The sequence below is a fragment of the Mycetomoellerius zeteki genome, unplaced genomic scaffold (genome assembly GCF_001594055.1).
Source record: "Mycetomoellerius zeteki isolate Tzet28-1 unplaced genomic scaffold, Tzet1.0 scaffold9, whole genome shotgun sequence".
Taxonomy (NCBI): domain Eukaryota; kingdom Metazoa; phylum Arthropoda; class Insecta; order Hymenoptera; family Formicidae; genus Mycetomoellerius; species Mycetomoellerius zeteki.
The window spans coordinates 57449-82530 of record NW_017257935.1 but is presented as its reverse complement, the minus strand read 5'-3'; the positions used below and the strand labels follow the sequence as shown (position 1 = coordinate 82530).

General features: G+C 32.1%; 3 protein-coding genes across 6 annotated transcripts in view; 1 reads left to right on the top strand and 2 right to left on the bottom strand.

Moving 5' to 3' along the window:
* Ecr (ecdysone receptor) overlaps positions 1–3559 on the bottom strand; it is a 76048-nt gene extending 72489 nt beyond the window's left edge. Inside the window, exon 1 of one of the 2 annotated variants that reach the window (XM_018459983.1) lies at positions 3454–3559. The gene's annotated coding sequence lies outside the window, so the exon portion shown is untranslated. Of the gene's footprint in view, positions 1–2579; positions 2861–3453 lie in introns of those variants that run through there. The other variant, XM_018459984.1, reaches the window with a different exon arrangement.
* A 779-nt stretch (positions 3560–4338) lies between these two features.
* On the top strand, positions 4339–7234 carry LOC108730343 (zinc finger CCCH-type with G patch domain-containing protein). The gene is made up of 9 exons (XM_018459975.1): positions 4339–4546; positions 4828–5034; positions 5328–5405; positions 5473–5613; positions 5707–5849; positions 5922–6100; positions 6190–6489; positions 6547–6723; positions 6808–7234. Exons 1-9 carry the CDS (start codon positions 4496–4498, stop codon positions 7101–7103), a joined length of 1572 nt encoding a protein of 523 aa, XP_018315477.1. The 5' UTR covers positions 4339–4495; the 3' UTR covers positions 7104–7234.
* Positions 7235–13592: 6358 nt separating this feature from the next.
* conu (Rho GTPase-activating protein conundrum) lies at positions 13593–24885 on the bottom strand. 3 transcript variants are annotated; one of them, XM_018460019.1, is made up of 10 exons: positions 24859–24885; positions 22090–22311; positions 20970–21211; positions 20147–20277; positions 19896–20077; positions 19653–19803; positions 18641–18984; positions 18403–18569; positions 14051–14228; positions 13593–13969 (listed from the first exon to the last, which is right to left on the bottom strand). In XM_018460019.1, the coding sequence occupies exons 2-10, from the start codon at positions 22229–22231 to the stop codon at positions 13593–13595; spliced, it is 1914 nt and encodes a 637-aa protein (XP_018315521.1). In that variant the 5' UTR covers positions 22232–22311; positions 24859–24885. The 3 variants fall into 3 exon arrangements, with proteins under 3 accessions (XP_018315521.1, XP_018315520.1, XP_018315522.1); XM_018460018.1 differs by having other exon boundaries at positions 22090–22284; positions 24585–24883; XM_018460020.1 differs by lacking the exon at positions 24859–24885 and adding an exon at positions 24406–24420 and having other exon boundaries at positions 22090–22284.
* Positions 24886–25082: the final 197 nt, after the last annotated feature.

Here is a 25082-nt window from a genome sequence, read left to right as displayed (position 1 = left end):
ATTTTAAGGGAGGCACCTCATGTAATGGATCAAAAAAATCGAAAAATTTTTTTGCATAATTTAATAATTTAACCCATTCTTCCTTTTCTCTCCAAAAGGAAAGAAGAGGAAGAAAGATGAACCAGTGCAAAAGTTAAGCCAAAAAGAACAAGCCTATGATTAGCGAGCGCTGCGATCTGTACTACGATAGTGCCTCGGTCGGTTCAAAACAACAGGATCGATAAAGTCGGTCTAAGTGTCTCGGTAATAATGTAATTGTTGAGTTTAGCCTCCTAATCTTCGATGTTAATAAAATTAAGCTCGTTCAATGCGTTTTTGCACGAAATGAACAAAAAAAGTGTCGCTCTTATAAATAAATTTTTAAACATCTTAATTTGACTCGTTTAATTTTGACCTGATATAATTTCTATACAATTTATATTGTGCATATTACACGAGCGGAAATAATTTCTTATATTTTAAATTTTATACTATTATATTTGCAATAAGTTCTTAACAAATTTCAATTTAATTTGGGGAGAATTATTAATATCTCAGATTGTTACAAGTTCAAACATAATCGGAGTATAATCAAAGTTATGAGATAAATGTATATAAAAATATTGATTAGCCTAAATATTTAACTTCAATAGTAATTGACTCGTATTTAGTTGATTTATTTATGTAAGCAATTCTGTTTCAAATATTAATATTTTATAAGTGTCTTCAATAAGGCTGAGAATATTATTTTAAAAAATAAAAATGTATTGCAAAAATAACTCAGTCTGTTGCGACTGACGTGGTAGAAATTTCAAATGTTTCTTCGAAAGACAGTATTGAGACAAATCCGGAAATCGATCAATGACAAAGTCATATACATACCCGGTAAATGTTCATTATTACTCTCCAACATAGTAACCTTATTACTTAATAACTATCCAATTACTGATGAAATATTTAACTAAATCTCAACATTCTCTTTTATGTATATAAGGAAGCCACTACTTCGTTGTCTTGTTCAAATTAAATAATTTTATATGATTGAAAGAGAAAGCGTAAAAGTTAACGCGAGTGTTGGTTGCGTAAAAAGAAAAATACTAGATCTACATTATATATATTAATTGTATATAGTAGATATAATGATATTTTCTTAAGTTTTATTTCATAAATTTACATTTTAAATTTACATTAAATACGTAAGAATTTAATATTAGAAATTTAATTTGCGAATACATTATGATACATTTACATGTTTAATGTAACGTCAATTTAGGATATATCAGGGTGATCCATCCTTTTCGACTTTCGAATTTTATATATATATACAGGGTGTTACTTAAGTATGTTGCCATACTCAACAGAGCGATTCTTTGGTTTATTTAAAGTAAAAAAGTCCATATAAACATGTGTCCTAAACGGCTTAGTTTCCGAAATACAGGTGAATATTCGCAAATCTTTGACGAAACGAAATTGCATTGAAAATATCTTCCTGCATAAATACGCCTTGCTTTACGTGAGTTCACATTCACACAACCGTAAATAAAGTGACAAAGTCAAAATCATAAAATCAAAAATAGACTTCAGTTCTGATCTTTGAGCGTACGTCAATCTTTGAGAAGAAGGCTCGATGGATGTATTATGGCGCAAGATGGACATTTTCAACAATTCATCTAATTTTTTTGTTTTATTTTTTATTTTATTTCATCAGAAGAACTGAAGCCTATTTTTTTTATTTTTCTATTTTTGACTAGTTCAAGCTGTATTTCTTTCAAATAAACAGATTATTACTACACGTTTAAATTTTTTTATTTCGGAAACTAAGCCGTTTAGGACACATATTTATATGGACTTTTTTACTTGAAATAAACCAAAGAATCGCTCTGTTGAGTATGGCAATATAACTTAACTAACATCCTGTATATATACACAAATACATGTGTTTTAAGTGTATATATATGTATAATATATACACATAAATATATATGTATATATAAATATATATACATATGAACATCCTTTGTATTTCTTATATCATGTTGTTTATATTGTTAGTATTATTAGACATTATGTGCAAAAGCACGTAGGCAAATGAATGTAAATTATGCCATTTTGTGCTTTATTTTAAAAGATACAAAGTACGTATGTGTAAACATATCTATTATTAAAATATGTTTATATATCACTATAATTAGTTTTCAATTATTTAGATGACGTTAATTATTCTGTTGTGATGCATTTATTATTAAGAGTAAGTTTTTAGATATCTTAAGCGTCAAAGAGAGAGTTCCGTCTCCTACCTGCGCGATCGTTCTCGTTGTGGGATGCGTCTTAGCTCGAAGGCCATGCCGAGCAAATGAGTAGCAGATGTGCGAGAAAGACCGAGGAGAGAAAAGCAAAAGATGCGAGAGGAAGAAGAAAAGTGGAGAAAAAGAGAAAGAAAATTAAATCAATCTTTCCACATGCACAACCAGAAAAACTAATCTATCCAATTACAATTGGGCTAATTGGTCATTTTAAATAACTTGCTGAAATATAACACTCGATGTAGTGAGAGTTTCGGTATATTATAAACAATATGAATATATTAAGAGACTACTCACACAATAGAATACGTAGTGTAGAGAAATTCGAGTAAGATTCCGATCCTCGAAGTGTGTCGGACTCAAATGGCACTTATAACACTCATTGCACATGTAACATGTCACTTTGCTTCTTTATTTTATCACACTATGTATGTACAAGGGGATGCACACTAAGAAACATTAGTCCCCTAAAGAGAAAAGCATAAAGGATAGTCACGAATTTCCGAACAACGTCCACTTAACCTCACCTCTTGCAAAAGCGCAACTGATTGGTGTGTCCTCGTTACACTCTCTACCATTCGTCACTATCCGACACACACATACACACACCGCGCGCGCGCGCGCACACGCACGCACACACACGCAGCACGACCCAACACACATCTATACATGCATATATATCTACACACACACGCACTCTCTCTTTCTCTCTCTCTCTCTCTCTCTCTCTCTCTCTCTCCCTCCCTACTTCTTTTTTTCCCTATATTTTTTCGGTTTTTTTAATATTAAAAGTGCACTTCTAATCCATTTTGAACCAAAATTTTCAATTGTCCAATGAAGAGAAAGACTCTAATAGTTATCACCAAGAGAGACAGATAAATAAATAAATAAATAAGCAGATGAGTGGATAGATCGACAGAAAGATAAATAAGTAGATAAATGATACATAGATAAATAGCAGGTAGACAGACGGAGGAAAGGTAATAGGACAAAAAAAAGAGTGAAAGGGATATATGAAGCATGGGTATATATGTAAGAGTGACGAAGAGAAGAAGCAAAAAAAGGGGACAAGATGGAAAGAGAGAGAGAGAGAGCCATGCACATAAACGTGACAGAAAACAGTGATATTACTGAAAAACGTTTTTATCTAAGAAAACACGATGACACTTACACATATCACAAACTCCAATTCAATTGCTGAGAGTACATACAAGCGCGTAACTACAATGCTCATTTACGCCGGCGTGACTCGCGACTCTACCGTCGACAGTGTCGACAACGAAGGTAGCGCCGTGGCGATGGCGGATACAACAATTGGCAGTAGATAGCGCGAAATTCGAAATTTGTTTCAGAACAAGAGAAATTAAGGGCCGCATCACAGACCTTTGCATAATGCCACCGACGAGGTACTATTAAAGACGGTCGGCACTTATGGAAGTTCACGTGACTGTTAAAATCTAAGTGATTAAGAGTAAACCACTGATAATACGGTATTAATTTCATGAATTATTAGTTTCGTAGGCCGGTATTCATAGTCAGATATTAAATTTAAGACTGTCTTAAGTTCAGCCTTGAGGTATCATGAACCAATCAGAGAGCCGCATTAGCGTTTTAAGACATTACTTAAGACTTAAGACGGTCTTGAAATAAGAACCGACTATGAATACCGGCCGTAGACATGTATATGTATTTAAAACAGATTTTTCCTGTAAACTTGAAATCAAAATGATATATCTGACGAGCATGCTGCTAACATAAGCTGTATGGAAACAGCAGTTTTAAATTTACCGCTTATCTGTGACGTCACACTTTGACAATTTTTGGCGATTTTTGGCGTGCTTCTGGTATAGCAACCAAAAGCAACCGCGGTTATCTTTGTCTTCTGGTCCCTGAAAACGAAGATAGCCTTAGTCGCGGTTGTTTTTGGTTGCTATACCAGAAGCACGCCAAAAATCGCCTTTTGATTGGTCACATGCATATAACATGCGCGTGAGCATACCCTTATCTTTATACCATGGACATGGCCTCTCTCAGGTTTCTCTTTGTTCTAAGTTAACCGTTGATTAGCATTAATTGGAGTTTGTGAAAGAGGCCTTAAATAATTGATAAGGTGTGCAAGATTTAGTATCAAAAATTTAGACTTCATGCAAGTGTTAACGCTATATTAAATTGTCACAAGTTGCAATTGATTTTTTTATATGTGACGATCTGGTATGACAGACGCAAGAAGTTTAAAGGAAGCTATTGAGCAATATGAAACCCAGGTATAATATTAAAAATTAATAGAAGAAAGTCATCGATAATATAAGATTCTCCTAAAGAGACACAGTAAAATTCTGTGTGCAATTTGTTGCCTTGTTGCAATCAAGAATTGATAGCATGCTCTGCTCAAAATCTGTCTTTGTAGGTTTTGTTATCTGAATAGTTGATTTATTCATTTAAACGGCCCTGTTTAATCAATTTTTGATTGCAACCTCAAGTTATTTATATGAATTCAATTTATTTGCAATTACTTTTACTTAGCGCTTTTTGTTTACTTTTGCAGCTGTCGCAAGTGGACGCAACACTATCTACAACGCCAAAAGGTCCTTATAGAGATAACTTGCTCAGCTTGAAGTCTGACATTAAGGAACTTATTTTCTTAACGAAAGAAAGTTTGCAAAGTCTTGAAGATGTAGAAAACACAAATGAAGACGATAATCCTGATGACAAGACGGAGGATTTATTGGACAGAGAATATATCTTTCTCAAGGTTTATTTTGAAATAATTGTTAATTCTTACCAGAAGACTATATATATATATATATATATAGGCTGTTTTATTACCTTTATTTTTCTTATTAGTTAAAATAAATTAATTATCATTAGAAATAAATAAATTATCTGAAGTAGAATAATATAAAGTGTATCTTATCATACGCAGATTTTGTTCAGCATATTTTCATAATTTTCAAACATTATGAATATATATATAAAATTTGGTATGTAAAGTTATATTATTAAAACAACTTTGATGCATTATTAAATGTTGCTTAAATCCGTTAGGCAGAGCTAGAAAAATCTTCAGACGACAGTAAAGATAAACAAGACAACACAACTGTAGCTGCTTCCGGTAGCATTGAAGTTAGTATACAACTATTCTCTATGTCATATCAGTGACACAATTATACGGTGCAAGTTAACCTTTTAGGACGAATTAAAGGAACTAGAGGGTACGAAATGTAAAGCTCCTCATGGCAGTACTTGGGGTGGTATCGGTTATCATAATGCTATGATATGTTCTGTTTATAAAGACAATGGTGAAGCAATTAAAGATGTTCATGACATTAAGGCAGGTTAATGATATTAATTATAAAATTGTCATATATTCTAACTTGTAATTTATTTTTATTTTTTCACTCTTAAATTTGATTATCAATCCCAGGTTCGAGTTTTCTTTCTCAATCCAACACACAAGGAAATGATCCCATGTCCATATTTTCTCAATGGTAGTTGTAAGTTTTCCGATGAAAATTGCCATTATTGTCATGGCAAAATTGTGCCGTTTTCAAGCCTACAGGAATACAAGTAATTTTTTTTCGATTAATTAAAAGATTTATATTATTCAAAGCTTACTTCAGTGTAACTTTTGATTTACAGGGAGCCTGATTTTCGTAACATCAAAATAGGAAGCAAGGTGTTAACTAAACAAAAAAATAATATGTGGTATAGGTCCATTATTTTAAAATTGCCTGAAAAGAATGGAGATGAATACAGAGTAAAGTTTGAATCAAGTGGCAAAATTGTAGAAGCCGATTTACAAGATCTCTTACCTTTAGGTAAAAAATTTTAAATATTAATTACATATACATCATTTATATCTTTTTTGAAAAATTATTGTTTATAGATAAGTATTGATTATTTACAGATGATACAAATTTAGAAATGTCAAATACATTTAATGATAGCAATAACGATGATGAAGATGCGAATAATGTTGATGATGAATCACAACCCAACTCGTACATAAATGACCAATTAGTTCATAAATCTCTTTTGACATTACAATCCAATGAACCTTTAGGAAATTGGGAAAAACACACACGTGGCATTGGTAGTAAATTAATGATGCAAATGGGTTATGTGATTGGTACTGGTCTTGGAAAACTGAGTGATGGTAGAATAGAACCTGTTGAAACTCAAGTCTTGCCAGCAGGAAAATCATTAGGTTTGTTTAAGTTTCTCTGATCGTGCAATACAGTATTAATTTGCTGCATTTTTTCAGATTACTGCATGGAATTACGTGAGTTTGCTGGTGATGATAAAAATTTGTTTTCTGCAGAACGTAAAATGCGTAAACAACAACAGAAGTTAGAGCAACAAAGAGAAAGACAGTATCAAAGACAAAAACAGAAACAAGATAATGTGTTTAATTTTATAAATGAAGCGTTAGGTGATAAACGTAAGTTGAGGAAAGAACAACGTTTATTGAATATGATTGTGATAATGCTATTATGTTTAAATATTGTTAACTATTTTTGTGCAGGTGAAGAAAATATAGCTAGTAGTTTACAAAGCAAAGATAAACTTAGGACAGAATCTAATAGAAACCTAAATGTCGCTAGTTTTCAAATTGGAGAACACATAAATCGTTTAGAAAGAGAATCATCGAAACTCAAAGAATCATTAACAAAGCATGCCAAGGGTAGTGTATTTTACAATAGTATTGCAATGAAGTATAATGAAAAGCAAAAAGAACTTACTAATTTAAGAGTTTCCGAAAAAAGTATCGTTGCCGAACAAAACCAAAGGAAGAACAAAGTTAAATTATCTATATTTTGATACCTATATGATAACACGGCAACAATGGGATACACGCGCACACACACTCACCGCCCATCACTTATTCACTCTCCCTGTCTCTCTCACATACACACACACACACATACACACTTATGTTAGGTATATTGTATATAAAACGAATCTAAATACATTGTTTTATTAATGTTTCTCATATGAATGCAAGTTTTTCTCTTATAAATATCCTAACTGATTTATGCCCGGTGATTGAAAAATCAGTAATATAAAATGTCACAAAAAGTAGGTCAGGACATTGGATTATATCGAAAACATTTTTTTGCAAAGAAATTTCATACAAAAATTGTAGAGTACCAAGTTGTTCATCATATGATGATAATGATTTGACCTTGAACTATTTTAGGAATATTACATCAAGGTCACTTTAAGCTTTTTAAACGAAAACCCCTATTGATTATTGTAAATTTTTGTAGTTAACATTGAAATCTTTTCAAAACAGATTTACACCTGCTTGATTCTTTTTTAAAGAGAGTCCCTTTGCCGAGCCGAACTTCAAGCGGCAAAACAACGGCCGCTCATAGAGGGTCAGAGTGGAGAGAGCCGCCATCGTTTTGATGCTGCGTGAAATTGCACCTTAAGAATTTATAAAGTTCATCAATGCCATGTCTCCAAATTATGATTGTACTTAGTTTTTAACGGAACCAAACCTGGTTTGTTAGACGTCTTATGAAGGATTTCTTCCTCAGTGTTCCATGAAGATGTTTGTAATTATAGGAGAGATGGAAGAGCCGCCTCAGAAGTCTATTCATAGAATTAGTCGTTGCAGAAAAAATATATGATTGTTAGGCAGTATCCAATTAAAGAGATGATGTTATTGAAGGTTTTATGGGAAGCTTTAATCATATCTAGAGTTTCTTTGATTAGAACCTTTGTGAAAAGCGACTGTAACTCTGTCAAAACTCATCAACATATCTTTTAAATGCAGACAAATTTTTTGAATTTTCCGTCGAGTTGATAATATGTGCTTCTCGGTCCTTACCAGGGGTTGTAATTTGCGAGCTAGGAAATGTGAGAAATCATACGTCGAGGATTTTATGACATTGACAATTGATCTGAGAGGGATATTGGATTTATGTAATTTTGTCGGACAATTTAATTTTAGTGGAAAAGAATTCGTGGATTTCAGTGTTCTTTAATTCTGCTGGAAAGCCTGCTTTTTCCTTTTAAGATGCTGGTATTAAGATTCCGTGTAATCCTGTTTGTTGAGTCTCTATCAAATCTAATACATGTCTCGTCTGAAAAAGGGGTCTTCATCTATAGTTTGATGTTCTTCTATAGTGTTCACTACTGTCGCGTTGCTTTAAACTGCTGGTAGTATGATGTCTGTTTCTTTGTTCAGTTATTAAAGTGCCAGTCGCTCTTGTCTGGTGATGTTGAACACTGAAAGCTTGACTTTGCGAAGGATGCTACCTGTGTTATACACATAGTTGCTAATAACATTTATAATTCGTGTACTCATGTACACATGAAATAAGAGGTTTAAAATTAGAAATATCGATTTACGTTTAAAAATCATATAATTCTATTACAAAAATTTAGTTGACATTGATATGACTTTCTTAAGAGGCTTCCAAAATCAAATAAGGATTGCTAATTTTAAAGGTCTTTATTTCCCTTGAAATCGAGCAACTTTTTATTTGAAACATTTTTGACAGAAATGTGTTGTTTCTAAAGAATTTTATTCCATTATTGGAAATGAGACACTATATAAGGATATAGTTAATATTGAGAAACTATTTTTTGCAAGAAAAATCATCTTTTGGTATCTCGAATCAAAATCCAAAAAGAACAAAAAAAATTAGTGAGTGACACTTAAAAAAGATTACTTGTGAGATATTACGAAAAAAAAGTTAAAAACCGCTTTACATATAAGGAGTGATTTTGCCCCTTAAAACCGTTGCTCGCACTAACTGATAGTTTCCAAATTCATCTATTTATATAACTTACATATACATATATAAATATATATATGAAGTTTTATCAAAATTTATAATGAAACTTCGCGAGATTTTTTTGTAGATTTATTTGCGCTTGTTAAAATATTTGGGACCACATTCTGTAGTATATAAGGAACATTTACGATTGTTTGTTTTCTTTGGCACTTTATAAACAATTTACGAAATGGTATATACAAAGTCTTATAATAATATGGCGTATTAAATGGTAAAGATAATACATTCTTTATAAAAACACGTTACAATAATAGACATAACAAATTTTACCTTTCTCATAATATTACTTTAAATGTAGTAAGTTTTCGTTGTTCTAATCCTATATAAAATTTATAGGCACATTGATGTCACCAGATAAATACGAAATAATTGTAATCTCGTAATAAATAATAATAAATATGACATTTTTTTCATAATTTTCTTCAGATTCAAAACTTTCTAAACTTTTTTCATAAATATACTAATAGTGAATCTAGTTATGATCTCTCTTTCAATTAGTTTACTGTGCGTTTTTATACAAACTGAGATATATATAAGTTGATACCATCAAATTATCATATATAATATATATATATATATACACATACACAAATTAATCGAAAAGAGATATTTATTTTGAATAAAGAACTAAAATTAAATTCTTAATGAGGTTTCACTAATTACACGAGTCGACAAAATTTCAACCATTTTTAGGCCTGAAAGTAAACGAAGTTGTTTCTAGTATATTTTGATGCGCTGATTACGAATGTGTCGTACCACATGTCAAGTTTTTAAGATATTCTAACCTGGGCCTCTATTCTTGAAAAGTATCGCAATATACGAAAAACTAGGGAAATGCTATAGTATATAACGCATATTATAGTATTTTACTAGTTTTTCGTATGCGATACTTTTCGAGAATAGGGACCCTGAAAGTGCAAAAAATGATGTTATTGGGTTGGAGGAAAAGTTCTGCGGATTTTTAGTATAAAATTTAAACAAAAACTATTTATGTATTCTTTTGCACTCTTGCCTGCAGGTGAGTTTTTATACTTTAATCCTTTAGTTTTTTGTTTCATTTTTTATAAAACAATCGATGCCTCTTAGATTTCTTTTTTAAATCATCACTAGCATATAGCCACGTTGAAGGATTGAGCGGGAATTCGCTTGTTATGCAGGAGTGTAAGAGATTCAATCAATTTTTAAACTATTTGTATCGCTGAGGATGGCCTCAAATATGACTGAAACATTCGAGTTTTTGAAGCAAGCTAAATATATTTATGTTTAATTTTTATAAACTGTATGTTGAACTTATGCACCAAATACCACACCGTACTCTCATTTGTTCTAGTTTCCTAATATTTTTTTAATTTTAGGAGTTTTTATTAAATTCTTTATTTAAAATTTTAATGTGACATCCACCTGGATGCTAAAAAAAATTGTTAAACATTTTGTAGATTGAAAATGTAAATACCTCATTTTTTACGTCTTCAGAATATCTCAAAAACTTGACGTGATAGGACATTTTCAGAGCCACATTCGTAATCAGCGCATTAAAATCTACCAGAAACAACCTTGTTCATTTTAAGGCCAAAATGGTGTCAATCGATGTTATATAGGCTAAGACTAATAATATTGTAATAAATTATCAAATTTAATGTTATAATATCTGAAATGCTACTTCTTGTTTTGTATTATATGCGGTAATATATTTATGTATTATATAATTCTATAATACATAAATATATTACCGCATAGGTATTTCAGTTTGTTCTTATATTGCTTATTATAAATCAAACATAAATAAATATTGCAATAATTAAAAAAAATGTGTATGTATAGATATAACTCAAGAACATAAACAGGTAAATATTCACAAAAGGTCAGCACTTTCAAAAATCCATGACCTTGACATATGTTGTCAAGTTCATGACCCTGAGTGAGCTCCAACAAGTTTAGCCGTCGTTCATTATTCGTTAAAAAGTTATAAACAAAAAAGTGAAAAATAATGTGTTTTTTTTTACTATACTAGACATAACAGGCGCACACTTCGCGCGCGCTATTGAGCTTTTAATATTATATATACAATTATATTATATATATGATTATATATACAAATATGCATATATATATATATATATACAGGATACATTCTAATAATTAAAAAATTCATTTAACAATTTGTAATAATTTTACAATATTACCATTACACTATTAATCCTTTTATAATATTTATTAATCGATTACACTTAACCTTCGATACACATAATCGTCACGATCTCTGCGATGACAGTCACTCACGAAGCGAGCGCAGCGAGAAAACCAAATCGACACGACACTAAGATCGAGCTCTAGACAAGCAATCTGCATCGCGGAAAAGGAGCAACAATGAATTCAACTATTGATTTAACATCCCAATTTTATTATAGAGAATAAACAGAAATTTTTTACTTTAAAATATATGTATTTTACGACTTTCCACGCAAAACAACTCCCACCCTACCTCTCCCTGCCAAGGAGCGCACGACTCTCACGCGAAGCGACTTTCACCCCATTTCCCCCCATGCTTCAAGTTGGGAAAGTTGGTCGAACCTTAGCAGGGGGCAAGTGGACCGAAAGTCGCTTCACGTGGAAATTGTGCATCCCTAATCAGAGGAGGCGAAAGCTGCTTCGCACCGAAGTGGTGCACCCCTTGATAAGGAGGAAGTGGGATGGAACTCCTTTCGCGTTGAAAACCATTACGTAAGCGAGGAAGGGTATAGAATATTTTTAATATCATATATAGCAGAAATAAGACGTTATTTTTTTCAAACTTTTTTTGTTAATAACTTTTTAACCGAGCGACGGCTAAAACTTGTTGGAAGTTACTCAGAGTCATGACCAACATATATCAAGGTCAATAATTTTTGAAGGTGCTGACCTTTTGTGAATTTACCATAATCATTCTTTTACATATAAATTAATATTTTATGTAATTGTATAATATGAAAATCAGTATTTTTTGCAATTAAGATCTTAATTGATTGTGATAAAATAAAATTTCTCAATTTCTGTGTACTACAAATGAATAATTCGTTTTTGTGAAAGCTGTATTTAATTTTTAATCTGCCAAAAAAGAATCTATCTCTATAAATAATTGATAAATTATTGTATCTCTAAATAAATTATTATACATGTGCAATTTGGTAAACATAAATATACAATGATAAAATTATAATAAGGTATAACCATAATATTATAATAAGGTATTATTATAATTTTATTACCATTTTATAATGATAAAATTATGACAATAAAATTATAATAATTATAATATACGATAATAAAATTATAATAATCATGAAAGATGAAATGTGGTATGTCATAATAAACTAATAAGAATTAAAAATTGTTTAAGTAATATTAATTAATTGCATATCTTAAAATTTATACAAATAAACAAAATACTGTAGATCTTGTGATATGTATGTAGGCACTTATGATAAAGAAAAGGGGAGTTATTAATATTTAAAATATTATGTATAAAGGTACTTTAAGAATCACCTAAGATAATTCTAATATTCAATCTGTTGATGTACATCTTATGCGTTAAGGAGTGCTCAGTCAGAAACTTAAAAAAACAAATCGATTTATGAGTTTTGACATTTTCTGTAAGTACAATATTTGGAAAATATTCTCTGAAAGTTTCAAGTTAATCTGATTAAAATTAATGGAGTTATAGGCGTTTAAAGTACTCTGCTCAACCGTTAGGAGCAGGTACAGTGCGGCAGTTGGGTGCGGGACAAAAGCCGTTCCCCGTTTCTGTGAGTCACGTATTGTGTGAGTTATGTATTTTGGAGACTACAATCTGTTCTGAAAATGTACTATATAGGCCTGGAATAGATGACTCTATGTATGTTAAGAAATAAATATTTTATTTAAGTATGCACCTGTCTTGAAACTTTAAATGTGTTTTTCTCAAAATCACATTTTCAAAATCGGTGACCAAGATAACTACTGCGTCGATTTCTTTCAAACTTTGTAGATTTATTTTAAATATACAAAACTAGTCCTTAAATGAAGGGTTTTTTTATGCATAATTTTCTTTATTAACGAAAAACGAGCAATATTTTTATTGAAAATCGGAACTTTAACTTTTAACATCCACCATTTTGTCCCAAATCAATATTTCGAAGAATTGTTCGTTCAAGGACTAGATAATTTAATATATTAAACAAATCTTTTCGAATTTTTTGTTTCTGGTCCAGATCTGAACACTGCAAAATGATTTTTTTTTAGACCTTCAAGAAAATGGCCATATCTTTTTTATTTACAAATATTTTTAATAAAAAAATATGTTCAATTCATAAAAATATACTCTTTTACATGTACAAACAGATTTTTAAAAAATTCTTGTATAATAATTTTTGCAAAAAAAATTCTCAAAGATTTTTTTTACTTCCTGACTGAGCATGACCCCTTAATATAAAACCTTTTGAAATTACGCATGTGATAATATATAATCCAAGTTATTTAATTATAATTAATAATATTTTTTCTTGTATTTGCGATATCTTTCTACTTCAGACTGTCTTCGTAATTGATTTATAAGCTCCATCGGAACGTACCATAACTTTTCAACATTGTTAAGCAGAGCTTCTGTTACTCGACAGCATATAGCAGCCATGTTGACCTGAGCGGTTAGATCGGTATGGTCTCGAGGATGAACATATCGGGGTGGAAAAAGCGATGGTGCCACTATCATCGCCACGTTATGTATTGACATTTTGTTCGATGTCTGATTTTCGATGACCAACTTCAGGAAATTTAACAATGCTTCTAAAGTACACCGATGCTCGACAGGTAGCAACAGCACCAACAAATTAAGAGAATACACCAAGTCATTGGGATTCTTGACACCTATAAAATTATTTCTTTATATCCTTACAGCATATATATGTAAAATATCATGTCATATATATATATATATTATTTACTAACCATGACTTTGATAGAAACCATCAATCAATTCAACAGTAAAAAGAGGTTGCGGCAAATCTCGTAATAATTTTTTCAGAACGGCTGACAAATCGTGACACGGAATACGTTTAAACAACTTATCCATCTCCTTTGGTTTACAATAAAAATCTGTTTCTAGTTCCGTACAAATTATTTCCACCTGAATAATTAGTTTTACTTGACTTTAATAAATGATATATAAATAATTAAGTGACATAAAAACAAATAAACATTACTTTAGTCCTTTGTTGCAAAACTGTTTTTAAGCATATTTTTGTTAAATCTTAATACATAAAAATTTTTGAAAGTTGATTGCAAATTTCAAGTCGAAATTTAAAAAGTCAAAATGGCAAATCTAGTATGACAAAATGAAAACATTAACTATAATTTAAACACGACTAAAATTTTATACGTAAGCTTTTGATTTTTTCAACCTACAGTGCAAATTTGAAAATCTGAAATGATGATTCCAAAGTTTTACTTTTAGCATAACCCACAACTAACAACAAGAATGTAAAGAAAATCTCAAATATAAATATACAACAAATATAACGGTTTAGTTAACAATAAATAGAAATGAATTTTCAAAATTTTTGTTTGTTTTAAACCCACATTGAATCTATTTTAAATAAATACAATAAGATAAAAAGGCTCAATAAAATTAATAAATAACAAATTAAATTGGAAAGGGCTACGAGCCAAGCTGGATGTTTATGCCAAATGTACATATTTCTATGAGAATAATCATCGACTTTTTGCGTTTTCTCCGCAAATGTGCATTTCATAAACATAACTACGTTTCACGATTAATATATATAATACGTATGTAATTCGTGTCGTTTCTTCCCCTATAAACATCTCTTGAAAAAACAACACAAACTTTCCACGATACCTAATATGTATGTACACACGCACACCACTTACATCGCTTAAATACTGTGAGTGATGCGATGAAACGTGAAGCAACGGAACGAAAGAAGGACAAAGAGGGAGAAGTTTTTATTGATACAGGAAGAAAATTGAAAAAAATTGACTGAGGTGTAGGAGAAAGCGGCACAGAACTTAGTGGAATGATATATGAGGAAGGATAAGTACTCTTGATATCTGATGACAAGGAAGTTGATAGTAAAATGAAACTTAGAGTTCAACTGAAGGAGACGTCGCAACTATAGAGGAATATTAGAACGAAGGAGAGAAAATACGAGACAGCACAAGTGGAGTATAAAACGTTGCCACATTCTACGCCAGCCAGATCTCTGGTAATACGGAAATATCGTATTTGCGGACGCAATAGGAAAAGCAGAAGCAAGAATTTTGGATACGCTGTACTCGATTTAACAGTTGTTGATTAAGAGCCGGAACGTAGACGACATCGGCGTAATCAAATAAAGAAATAACGAGTAATTGAAAAGTAGAGTTTTTGAGAGCAGAAAAGAATATGGCGAAGAGGATAAAGAAGACGTAGACGGGCGTAAGCAGCCCGACACTTGACGGCCACATGTGACTCGAATGTCCACGAAGAGTCAACATGAACACCAAGAATCTTAATAGAGGAGGAGCGAGGAATTGAAACGGAGTTAAGAACAATATCGAAGGATTGAATATGAAATAATAATATTGAGGAACCGACAATTAGCAATGATTTAAAAGGATTGCCGAATGGTCCAGTAATAATGCGCTGCATTATTAGTGGACCATTCGGCAATAGATTTTAGATCTTTATTTAAAGCAGAACAGGCTGCTAAAGCATCGAATGGGTGAAAGGATTTGAGAAGAATTACGTTATCTGCATACATGAAGAGCTCGGAGGGCAGGGAAACAATAGACAAATCAGAGACAAAAATATTAAAAAGGTCCGAGAATGGAACTCTGGAGTATACTGCAGAGAGAACGGCAGGAAGAGAGGAGAAAAGAGGAAAAGGAATATATGTATGAGGACTTGCTGCATGCGGTTTGTAAGGAACGAGCAGATTAGCGAGAGAGCTGAATGGGATAAACCCATTTCAAGCGTAGCTTGAGTTTGATTAAAAGTAGGTCATGGTTGATGGTATCGAAAGCCTTTGTGAAGTCCAGCGCAACGATAGACGTAAGGTAGCCACTGTCGAAATTTCGAAGCACGATATGAGAGATGTGAAGTAATTCTGTCGCGAAAATATTGTTAAGCTCACGGTGCGTTATTCGCTTTGCGCAACCGAATCGCCAGCCCGAGCGAACGTGCACTCCCGAACCGCGGAAATAAAAGAATACGTTGGTTAAAAAGGAGAGAACGAAGCACTTTATTGAACGAAGCTTGCTACAAGCAAAGCGTCCGTGAACTGCGGAGAAATACCGGAGCGATCAGAGCAGGTCCGAGCGAAGTGACGTCTCAATCGCCCGATTTGTCCAGATCACCCAACAGCTGAGCCGCTACTCGTCGCCCAGCGACGCGCTCGTCATATCTTCTTTGCTTTGCCTGCAAAGAAGACTTCTGTTTTTCCCATTCTCTCGAACTGACATTATCTAATTTTGTAGAAACGTGATACACTATCAGAGAGTCCCAATGCTCTGTAGGATCATTCGAAATCTTTAATGAACGCAAGTGTCTTGCAATCATCGATCATTGCCAAAAGTTGAGCAGATGATTCCTTTGTAACCAGCTTGATATTGTATAAAGCTTTTATGTATTAATTGCATAGGATCGTCAAACCTTTCACGTAGTGCATTCCATACGAGTGTTTAGTAGTTAGTATTAAGTAGTTAGTATTAGAAATCTCGATAGATTTAAGAAGCTCCTCAGCCTTGTCCTTCACTGACGCCTTCAGATAATGGAATTTTTAAACATTTCCTAAAGAATTGTTGTCGTGAATTAATGATTGGAAGGCTAACCATGATTCGATTTCACCAATGAATTTTGGCAAATCGATAGTAGGAATTTTATACCGAGAGAACTAAATGTGCGGGTGGTCAGACATCCAGTATATATATACATACGTATATAATGTATATTAATCGTGAAACATATGTTTATGAAACGCACGTTTGCGGAGAAGGCGCAAAAAATCGATAAAAAATTGTAGGATATGTATTATTGTAGGATATTTACAATTTTTGTTATCATTTTTTGCATAGAAACAGCGGTTTCGGAGATATTTACGACGAAAAGATTTTTAAAGCGATTTTTTCACTTAAGCGTATCAATTTTCGTAACTTTGAACTCTAATTGCAAGAATTTTATGAGAATTAGCTTTATGATGTATAAGACCTTTTTTATGCAGAATTTCATAATGAATTTTTTCAGTCCCATGATATTTTCACGTCTGAGTAACGGTTTACAAAATAAATGAGGAAAACTCAAAACGAGTCTGCTCCAGGAGTACTTTTTAGTCCAAAAGGAGATGTTTCATCCACGATAAGGGTGGGAACTTTTTAGTTCCTTATTTCTAACCCCTTTGAGAATTTATTTACAAAATATTAAAACTATATAAATTATTTCGTCTAAAAAGTCTAATTTCCCTGAACTATTAGCGCAATATTTCTCGCAATAACCGATATGTATATTGCTAGAGATCCGGGTTTGATTCCCGGTCAAGGTAATATTTTTTGCAATAAGTTTATTACAGTTTTTTAAGATTAAATTTGGAGGGATTATTAATATTTCAGATGGATTGCAAGCATTGTTCGTTTTGTCTCTCGGAAGCTGCTCGGGGTTTCTCCGAACGAACCCAGCATACTTGAAATGTAGGATTCACACCATATACGACATCCGTCATACCACATTCGATATTAACCGTAACAATGAATATCGAATGTGGTATGACGAATGTCGTACATAGTGTGAATCCTACATTTCAAGTACGCTGGGTTCATTCGGAGCGACTCCAAGCAGCTCCCAAGAGACAAAACGAACAATACTATTGAATGTCCAACAGTAACGGCACGCAATCATATATTTCTGAAATAAATTCATTTAAATAAGAATACCTATATGTATTAGATCAACATCTAACTTTGACTGTCAAGTAGCGCTTCTCGTATTTAGATGATGTACTTACATAAAACAGTCTTAATTCCAATCTTATTATTGTTCATGTTTATATATTATTTTTTTCTTTTCAACAAAGGTTTTTTCAAAAAAATATAAATTTTGATTGATTTTTTTTAATAATTTAAGATTAATATAAAATGATTATATATTATGTTATTCAAGTATACATATGTATATATCTCAGAAACCTAATATCAAATATGTTACACAAATCAATTATGAAATATGTAAAACACAGAAAAACTGTAAAAATATAGGTGTCCCATGGGATACTATGCACAGCAAAGGATTAACCAATAATTATACTTACTTTTTGCTTATGGCCTCCAACACGAAGAATACCTTCTTCTTTTACTCCACGTTTTGTTAATTCATTAAGGATTTTTTGAAAAACTAGTGGTATGTTCTTTTCTTCACTTGTTAATTGACTGTCCCTGAGTAATAATGTCGATAAAGAAACGCCAAACAAATTTCCAGCTAAAAATATGTAGACTTACATCACAAAGGAATCACAAGAAATTACACACGAGTATAATTATTTCACGTACCTTTTCTTCGTCGCTTACTGGGTTTTCGTCTCGAAAGCGGTATATTATATTTATCAAAAATCGCCGTTAGCTCGAGCCATAAAAGAGGCTGCAATCTCAAAAAATCTCGTTGCGATAACAATTCTACATCTTGCTGAGCGTAGTCGTCATTGGTAATAAGATTATCAGCAGACCACATTTGAGATTTCGCTTCGTTAGTTTTGCACATCTCCTCGAAACTAAGATGACCGTGTGACGATGTACGACTTAATGAACGAGCTATTAAGTTTTCATCTGCTGGTCTAGTCAAGCTATGTAAACTGCTATGACTTCGTGTTACTGTCACATGATTTCCTGAATTCCGTCTTAAATATGAGATGACAATTAGAAAAAATATTTGGTAATTATTTACATTAGAGGATCTGCTCTCTAATGACCTTAACCTTGACATATGTCGTCAAGGTCATGACCCTGAGTGACCAACAAGTTTTAGTCGTCGCTCGTTATTCATTTGAAACAACTTAACTTTCCTTGCACGGATTAGCTCGTTGGAATATTCACTGGTCAGGGAAACGAAAGAGGTTCGAGTCAGCGAAAGAAGGAACTTACAGAATAAAGATAAATAATATAAAAGAAAGTATAATAAGTATTTATTTCTAACGACCACGATTACTATAAATTGACAATTATATAACAAATAAACTAGATCTTATATTTTTATATAATAATGTACACATTGTCTCTCTCCCTTCTTATAGACCTTGAATTGTTACTTATAATTGCGATACATTTATCAAACAAAGAGCCTTTTATATTAACACCTAATGACACGCGCTAAGCAGGGAAATAATTACTAACTTTGACTGTTAAAAAATAACGAGCGACTGCTAAAACTTGTTTGGAGGTCACTCAGGGTCATGACCTTGACAACATATATCAAGATCTAGGTCATTGGTGGGAGTCCCCTAATGTAAATAATTACCGAATATTTCAATAACAATTAAAAACAATTATTCAATTTTCTTAAAAATACCGAAGAGCCGATTCTTTTGACCCAGCCAATTTTCTAACTGATTCAACATCTAAATTTGGTACATCATTAAGACCACCATTATTATTTCTCTGAAGTGGCCTGGCAATGTGTATTGTTCCCAATCTGTGGTATCCAGTCAATTGAATTCCTTCTGTATGATAATATGTAATATCTTAGTTTTTCAAAGTAAAACTACTGATAATCTAGAAATTATTATAAATACAAATGCAAAGGTAGTAATACCAGAATCATTTGCGACATCCCCTCTTGACCAATTGCCGGTTCTTCTGAAAATTTCTTGCACGGGCACAGAAGCAGGCACAACATTGAGAACTGTTTGAGGGACATTTAATGTTCTACGAACTGTTGCTTTTCTTTCATTTGATGTACGGTGGAATATAGAAACAAAACTTGGAATACCAGCGCTTTAACAATTATAAATAAATTTCACCTCAAAAATAGCATGTATGTTAATTACAATAAAATAAACTTACTTTTGATGCGCATCCTCGATTACATTGACTATTGGAGGTGAAGGAGGTGATGGATTTTCTGGTGTAGCGTCTCGAATCGAATCTAAAGAATCAGGTGTGGCACTACGTGATCGTGTACCAGTGCTAGAGACCTATAAATAAATACATTTACAATTTATATAAAACATATCTTATTTATGGCAAGCACGCACGCGGAAGTATATAAAAAATATATTGTGTATGATGGTGTGTGCGTAAGCGTATATGAGAGGAGTTTTGTGATTCGAACACTGCCTACCAAGCACCACCAATACTAATTCAAAAATCTGATTTTAGTCATATTTTCTGAAAGAGACCTGAAGGAGACCTTGTTCGGTCTCCTGGTTTCTATTCTTTATGCTTTTTAGTTACAATTTGAAGAACTTGTTATAATAAATTATATAATACAAATTTAGATCAAAATGGAAATAAATATAATTAAATACAAAACGTCTTATATCAAAGTAAGATCTTAATGCTTAAATATTTCTTGAATAAATTTATATACTATCTAATTCTGCATATTGTGCGCTAAAATATTTTTCGGTCTTGAAACGTTATCATGATCAGAATCAGAGTAGTAATATCACTTATTAAATTGATATTAGGGGAAATTATTGCGGATCATATGGTTATATGAAATTTTTGTCTTGATTTAGTGTGAGGAATCACTCTTTAAAATCTTAGAGTACTTAACTTATATCACCATATATACACATAACATTTTCCAACTAACTTGCTTTATACTTACATAATCAACTAAAGATATTTTAATTTTTTAATATTCATTAATTTGTCGATATACCTCTACATCTTTGAAGACATCTCTAATGTCTGGTTTGCGAACACGTTGGCGTTGATTAAAACATTGTTTAACTGTATGATTAAGCGATCTCACACGACGTTTCACAGTTTCTGCTTGAGCTCGTGACAGAGGACGCAAAACTGCTCCTAATTCTTCAGGTTGAATTTCCCTGCCTGCTTTCCACGCCTCTGTTAATTGTCCTAAACCAGCTGCATGTAACCATTCAGCTTCTTCTTCTCCTTCTGTCAAAAACATCCAAAAATATTCATTCTATGAATTTAAAATGTATAATATTACATTGCAACACAATAACAACTTTTTATATTTAAGATTTTTTTCATATTTTTTATTTAGTTTTGTTAGATTTAAATTCTTAAAGGAGAACGAATAAAATCGTCGATTTTTATCCCCCGGGAAGTGAAAAACGTATTTTTTATAGTTTTCGAGCTGCACATAATCACATGGAGTAATCAGTTTCCATAAACATAAAGAGAACATACGTAAAAATGTGAATGAAGTGAGTAAAATTTTTTTCTATAAAAGAGATGCATAATGATCGTTTTTAATGTTTAACTCTCAAAAACTATTAAATATATGACATTTTGTTGTAATAGAGTTGAAATAAGGAAGGAAACAAACGTATGAAAACTCGAAGGATGTAAAACTCAGATAAATGGTCGCAAAAGCTTCAAATTCAATCTATTTTCAACTCTGAAATCGCCCAAATTGCGATAAATCGCTCTGCATGGGCCGACACGATTTCGGCCAACTATCACGCTTTAATTTTACTTTATATCATTTTCTTTTCTTTCTTATTAATAAATCAGTCATTATTTTTTCTAAATTACGCCTTGTTTCTATTGCATCTCCTCTCTCTACTATGAACCTCCTTCGCGTTCCGACCGACCGTAAAATTTCGACAAGATATTCCGCGCGAAAGTAAGGTAGTTACAAAATGATATTTTGAACAAAATGCATTTTGAAAGTCTACTCTTCACTTGCCAGACACAGTTTTACTAAAGGAAAAAGTTGTTTGTTTTAGCATAAAGTATTATGTCATGCACTCCGTATGCGGGAATTCAAGGATCCCATATGTGTAGCTTAAATTGCTTGTACATACCATCATAACTTCGGGAGCTACATTCTTCATCTAAATAATCATCCAGCATTTTTGTTTCTTCTATCATTTTCTGATATTCTTCCCAATATTCGAGTAAGTGACTATCACTTCCTACGTAGGTGGCACTATGTCCTTTATCCATGTTTCCGTTTTCTTTTGTATCCTTTGGGTATGTGTAGTCACCAAATAAAGAGTCTTTGGAAACATTTAGAAATGCTTACTCTAAAAAATTAGAGACCACCTAATCAGAGTCGCGACACGAGAAGCAAATACTCTAGTTAGAGACTATTACAGATTTCTCTTTCTCTGCAGGATCTCTAGTTTTATTAAAATCACACGAGAGAGAAACGTATGGTATCTTTCTCTAACGTTCGCACATATCTAACCCAAACTTATAACTTTAATTCGTGAGAATGAAACACGTGTTAAATCTGGAAATTATTAAAAAATGGTTGGCTGTGCAATGCCCTTTTGTAATAATTCAACAGCCAAAGGCTATATAATTAAAGTGTTTCGCAGAGACAGTGAATGTCGTGCTTTATGGGCAAAAAATGTTGAGAGAATAAATTGGCCGCCAAAAAAACAGTTAATTTCTCTGCGAAGTTAAGTAACATTTGTATTTTTCGACATATAATATGAGAAATTTATTTATTAATTCCTTATAAATTGATTGTATTGTTTAAATTAAAAAGTAACACAAATATAGGTATTTAAATATAAGTGGGAATTGATAAAAAATGGCGGACCAATCAAAAGTGGCTGTTTTGATGTTGCAACTCTGATTAGAGGGTCTCTATAAAAAATGCTCTTATTTTAATATGCTCAATGCAGTGATACAATATAATCAACTTTGACAATGAAATGATACATATATATTTTGTTAAATAACGTGACAATATCATTAGTTAACCCTTAAAAATATTTACATACTTTTACATTTAACTTTGCTAATTTCATGTCAAGCAGTTTTTAGTATGTACTAATCTAGGGTAGTGCAAAGACTGAATTCGCTATAAGTCTTAAACTATAAGAAATTGACCAATCATAATTGATTATTCTTCTTATATTCAATCATGTGATTGGTTAATTTCTTAGGACTCAAGACTTAAAACTTATAATAGCTTATTGTATTATAGAAAGCCTATAAAATACTCAAAAAAATTCAAGTAGCAAGACGTAAGCAGTAAGCAAATCAACATTTTGGATTTGATATTGCTTAACGTCATTGTCTTATTATAGATTTGTTTTCTGTGACTGAACTAATGTACATTTTTGGAAATTAAAATGAGATAGGTATATATTTGATATTTGTCGAAAATGAGAAAGAGTTCTAGTACAGTCTAGTACAAGAACAGAAAACAGACCATATGTCTCTATTATGATTGCCCGATTTGCTTACTGCTTACTATATGTCTTTATTGTCTTCCGTTTTTTGTGTCAAAGCCTTTGATTATTAGTTCATATTCTAAAATTAATGTTTATTAGTTACATTCTACAATTTTTTCAAACACAAAAAATGAATTAGACTAAATTTTTTTTTTTAAAGTATCCACAGGATGTCCTACCACAAAATCGACAAAAATTAGAGATTCGTCGAATAAACATAAAAGCAAACATTTTTTCATATGTTAGTATTGATTGAGGATTTAGAGTGCCGTCACATACAGCCTATAATCCGTAATCCGTACCGATTATGGATGTCTGCAAAAGTTACTAGGTATTGCATCCGTAATGTTACCTGTGTTTTACCTCCTTGTGTCTCATGGAGCCGTAATCCCATGAAATTTCCGTAAAAATTACTACAGTTATTACAGTAATGCTTTTCCTAATTTTATCTATTTAACTAAATTTGACGATTTAATTAAAACTTTTGTTATAATCAAAACATATTCTGTAATTTTCTTATAAAATAAAATAAAAATGAACATAATAACTTCTTAAATAAAACATATTACACGTCCACATTATGCGGCTTGTAAGCACGCAACGGAATTGCTCCGACGTCAAACAAAAATAAACGTGCCATAACCTACCTTTAATTTATAAATACTGATTAATTTGTTTGACAACAATTTTGAAATTAGAAGTGCATAATGAATCTTTGAATATGTTATTAGTGCAAATACAACAAATGATCTGTTTTCTGATGTGCACTAGATTGCACTAAAACTCTCGCGTAGTTGCAGATTACGTGAGAAATATCTGCCGTACATACGCAATCCCTAGATGCTTTTGCGGACATCCGGTACAGATTGCGAACTGTATGTGACGGCACCCTTGCATCTTGACGACAGACAATACATTCACATCATTTACCATCAAAATTAGGAAGAAAATTGAATGGTTCAACGAATTTTTCATGAAAATTTTATCGGGTGATCAATCAACAATAAAGAACGCAATCAATTATTCATGATAAAAAAAACCTTTCTTGAGTGATATGTCAAACAACGTATTTCACTACATTTCACAAGCAAACTGCGAGATACATTCACGATCATTCATTTTTACATTACGTTTTTATATCATAGTTTATATACACTGATATACACGCATATTACGTGGGCGAATTCCAATTTTCAATGCACCCAAAAACAGCGAACGTTCCGTTGAGAATATTAAACGAACATGAAGAAACGACAAGAGCAAAGTGTATGTTGAATCAAATCTTTTCTTTTTCGAGATAAAATGGCCTTAACTCTGTCTTCGGAGTCGATTCGGTTAGAATTAAGAGACCTAAATAAGATCTTATCAGGTGAGACGACTTACTAGCGACTGCTTGCGAGTTGCGACGCATTCGTCCCACGACTCCACGAATCATGATGGAAGAAGATAGGTGAGATCATGACCGTATTCGTATATTATAGGTGCGTTCGGAAAGACATTGGCTACGTTTACACCGTGCACTTAGTCCGCGACCTATACGGTAGATGTGTTTATCTTACAGGATAAACAAGGACATCTATTGTATAGGCCGCGGCCTAAATGCACGG

Coding starts and splice junctions, on each gene's coding strand:
- conu (XM_018460018.1), bottom strand. Junction 20,278..20,969: donor ATGTCTTCAAAGATGTAGAG/GTATATCGACAA, acceptor ATTTATTTATAG/GTCTCTAGCACTGGTACACG. Junction 20,078..20,146: donor ATCGAGGATGCGCATCAAAA/GTAAGTTTATTT, acceptor TAATTGTTAAAG/CGCTGGTATTCCAAGTTTTG.
- LOC108730343 (XM_018459975.1), top strand. CDS start 4,496: ATGACAGACGCAAGAAGTTTAAAGGAAGCTATTGAGCAATATGAAACC. Junction 5,035..5,327: donor GAGAATATATCTTTCTCAAG/GTTTATTTTGAA, acceptor TAAATCCGTTAG/GCAGAGCTAGAAAAATCTTC. Junction 5,406..5,472: donor CTGCTTCCGGTAGCATTGAA/GTTAGTATACAA, acceptor TTAACCTTTTAG/GACGAATTAAAGGAACTAGA.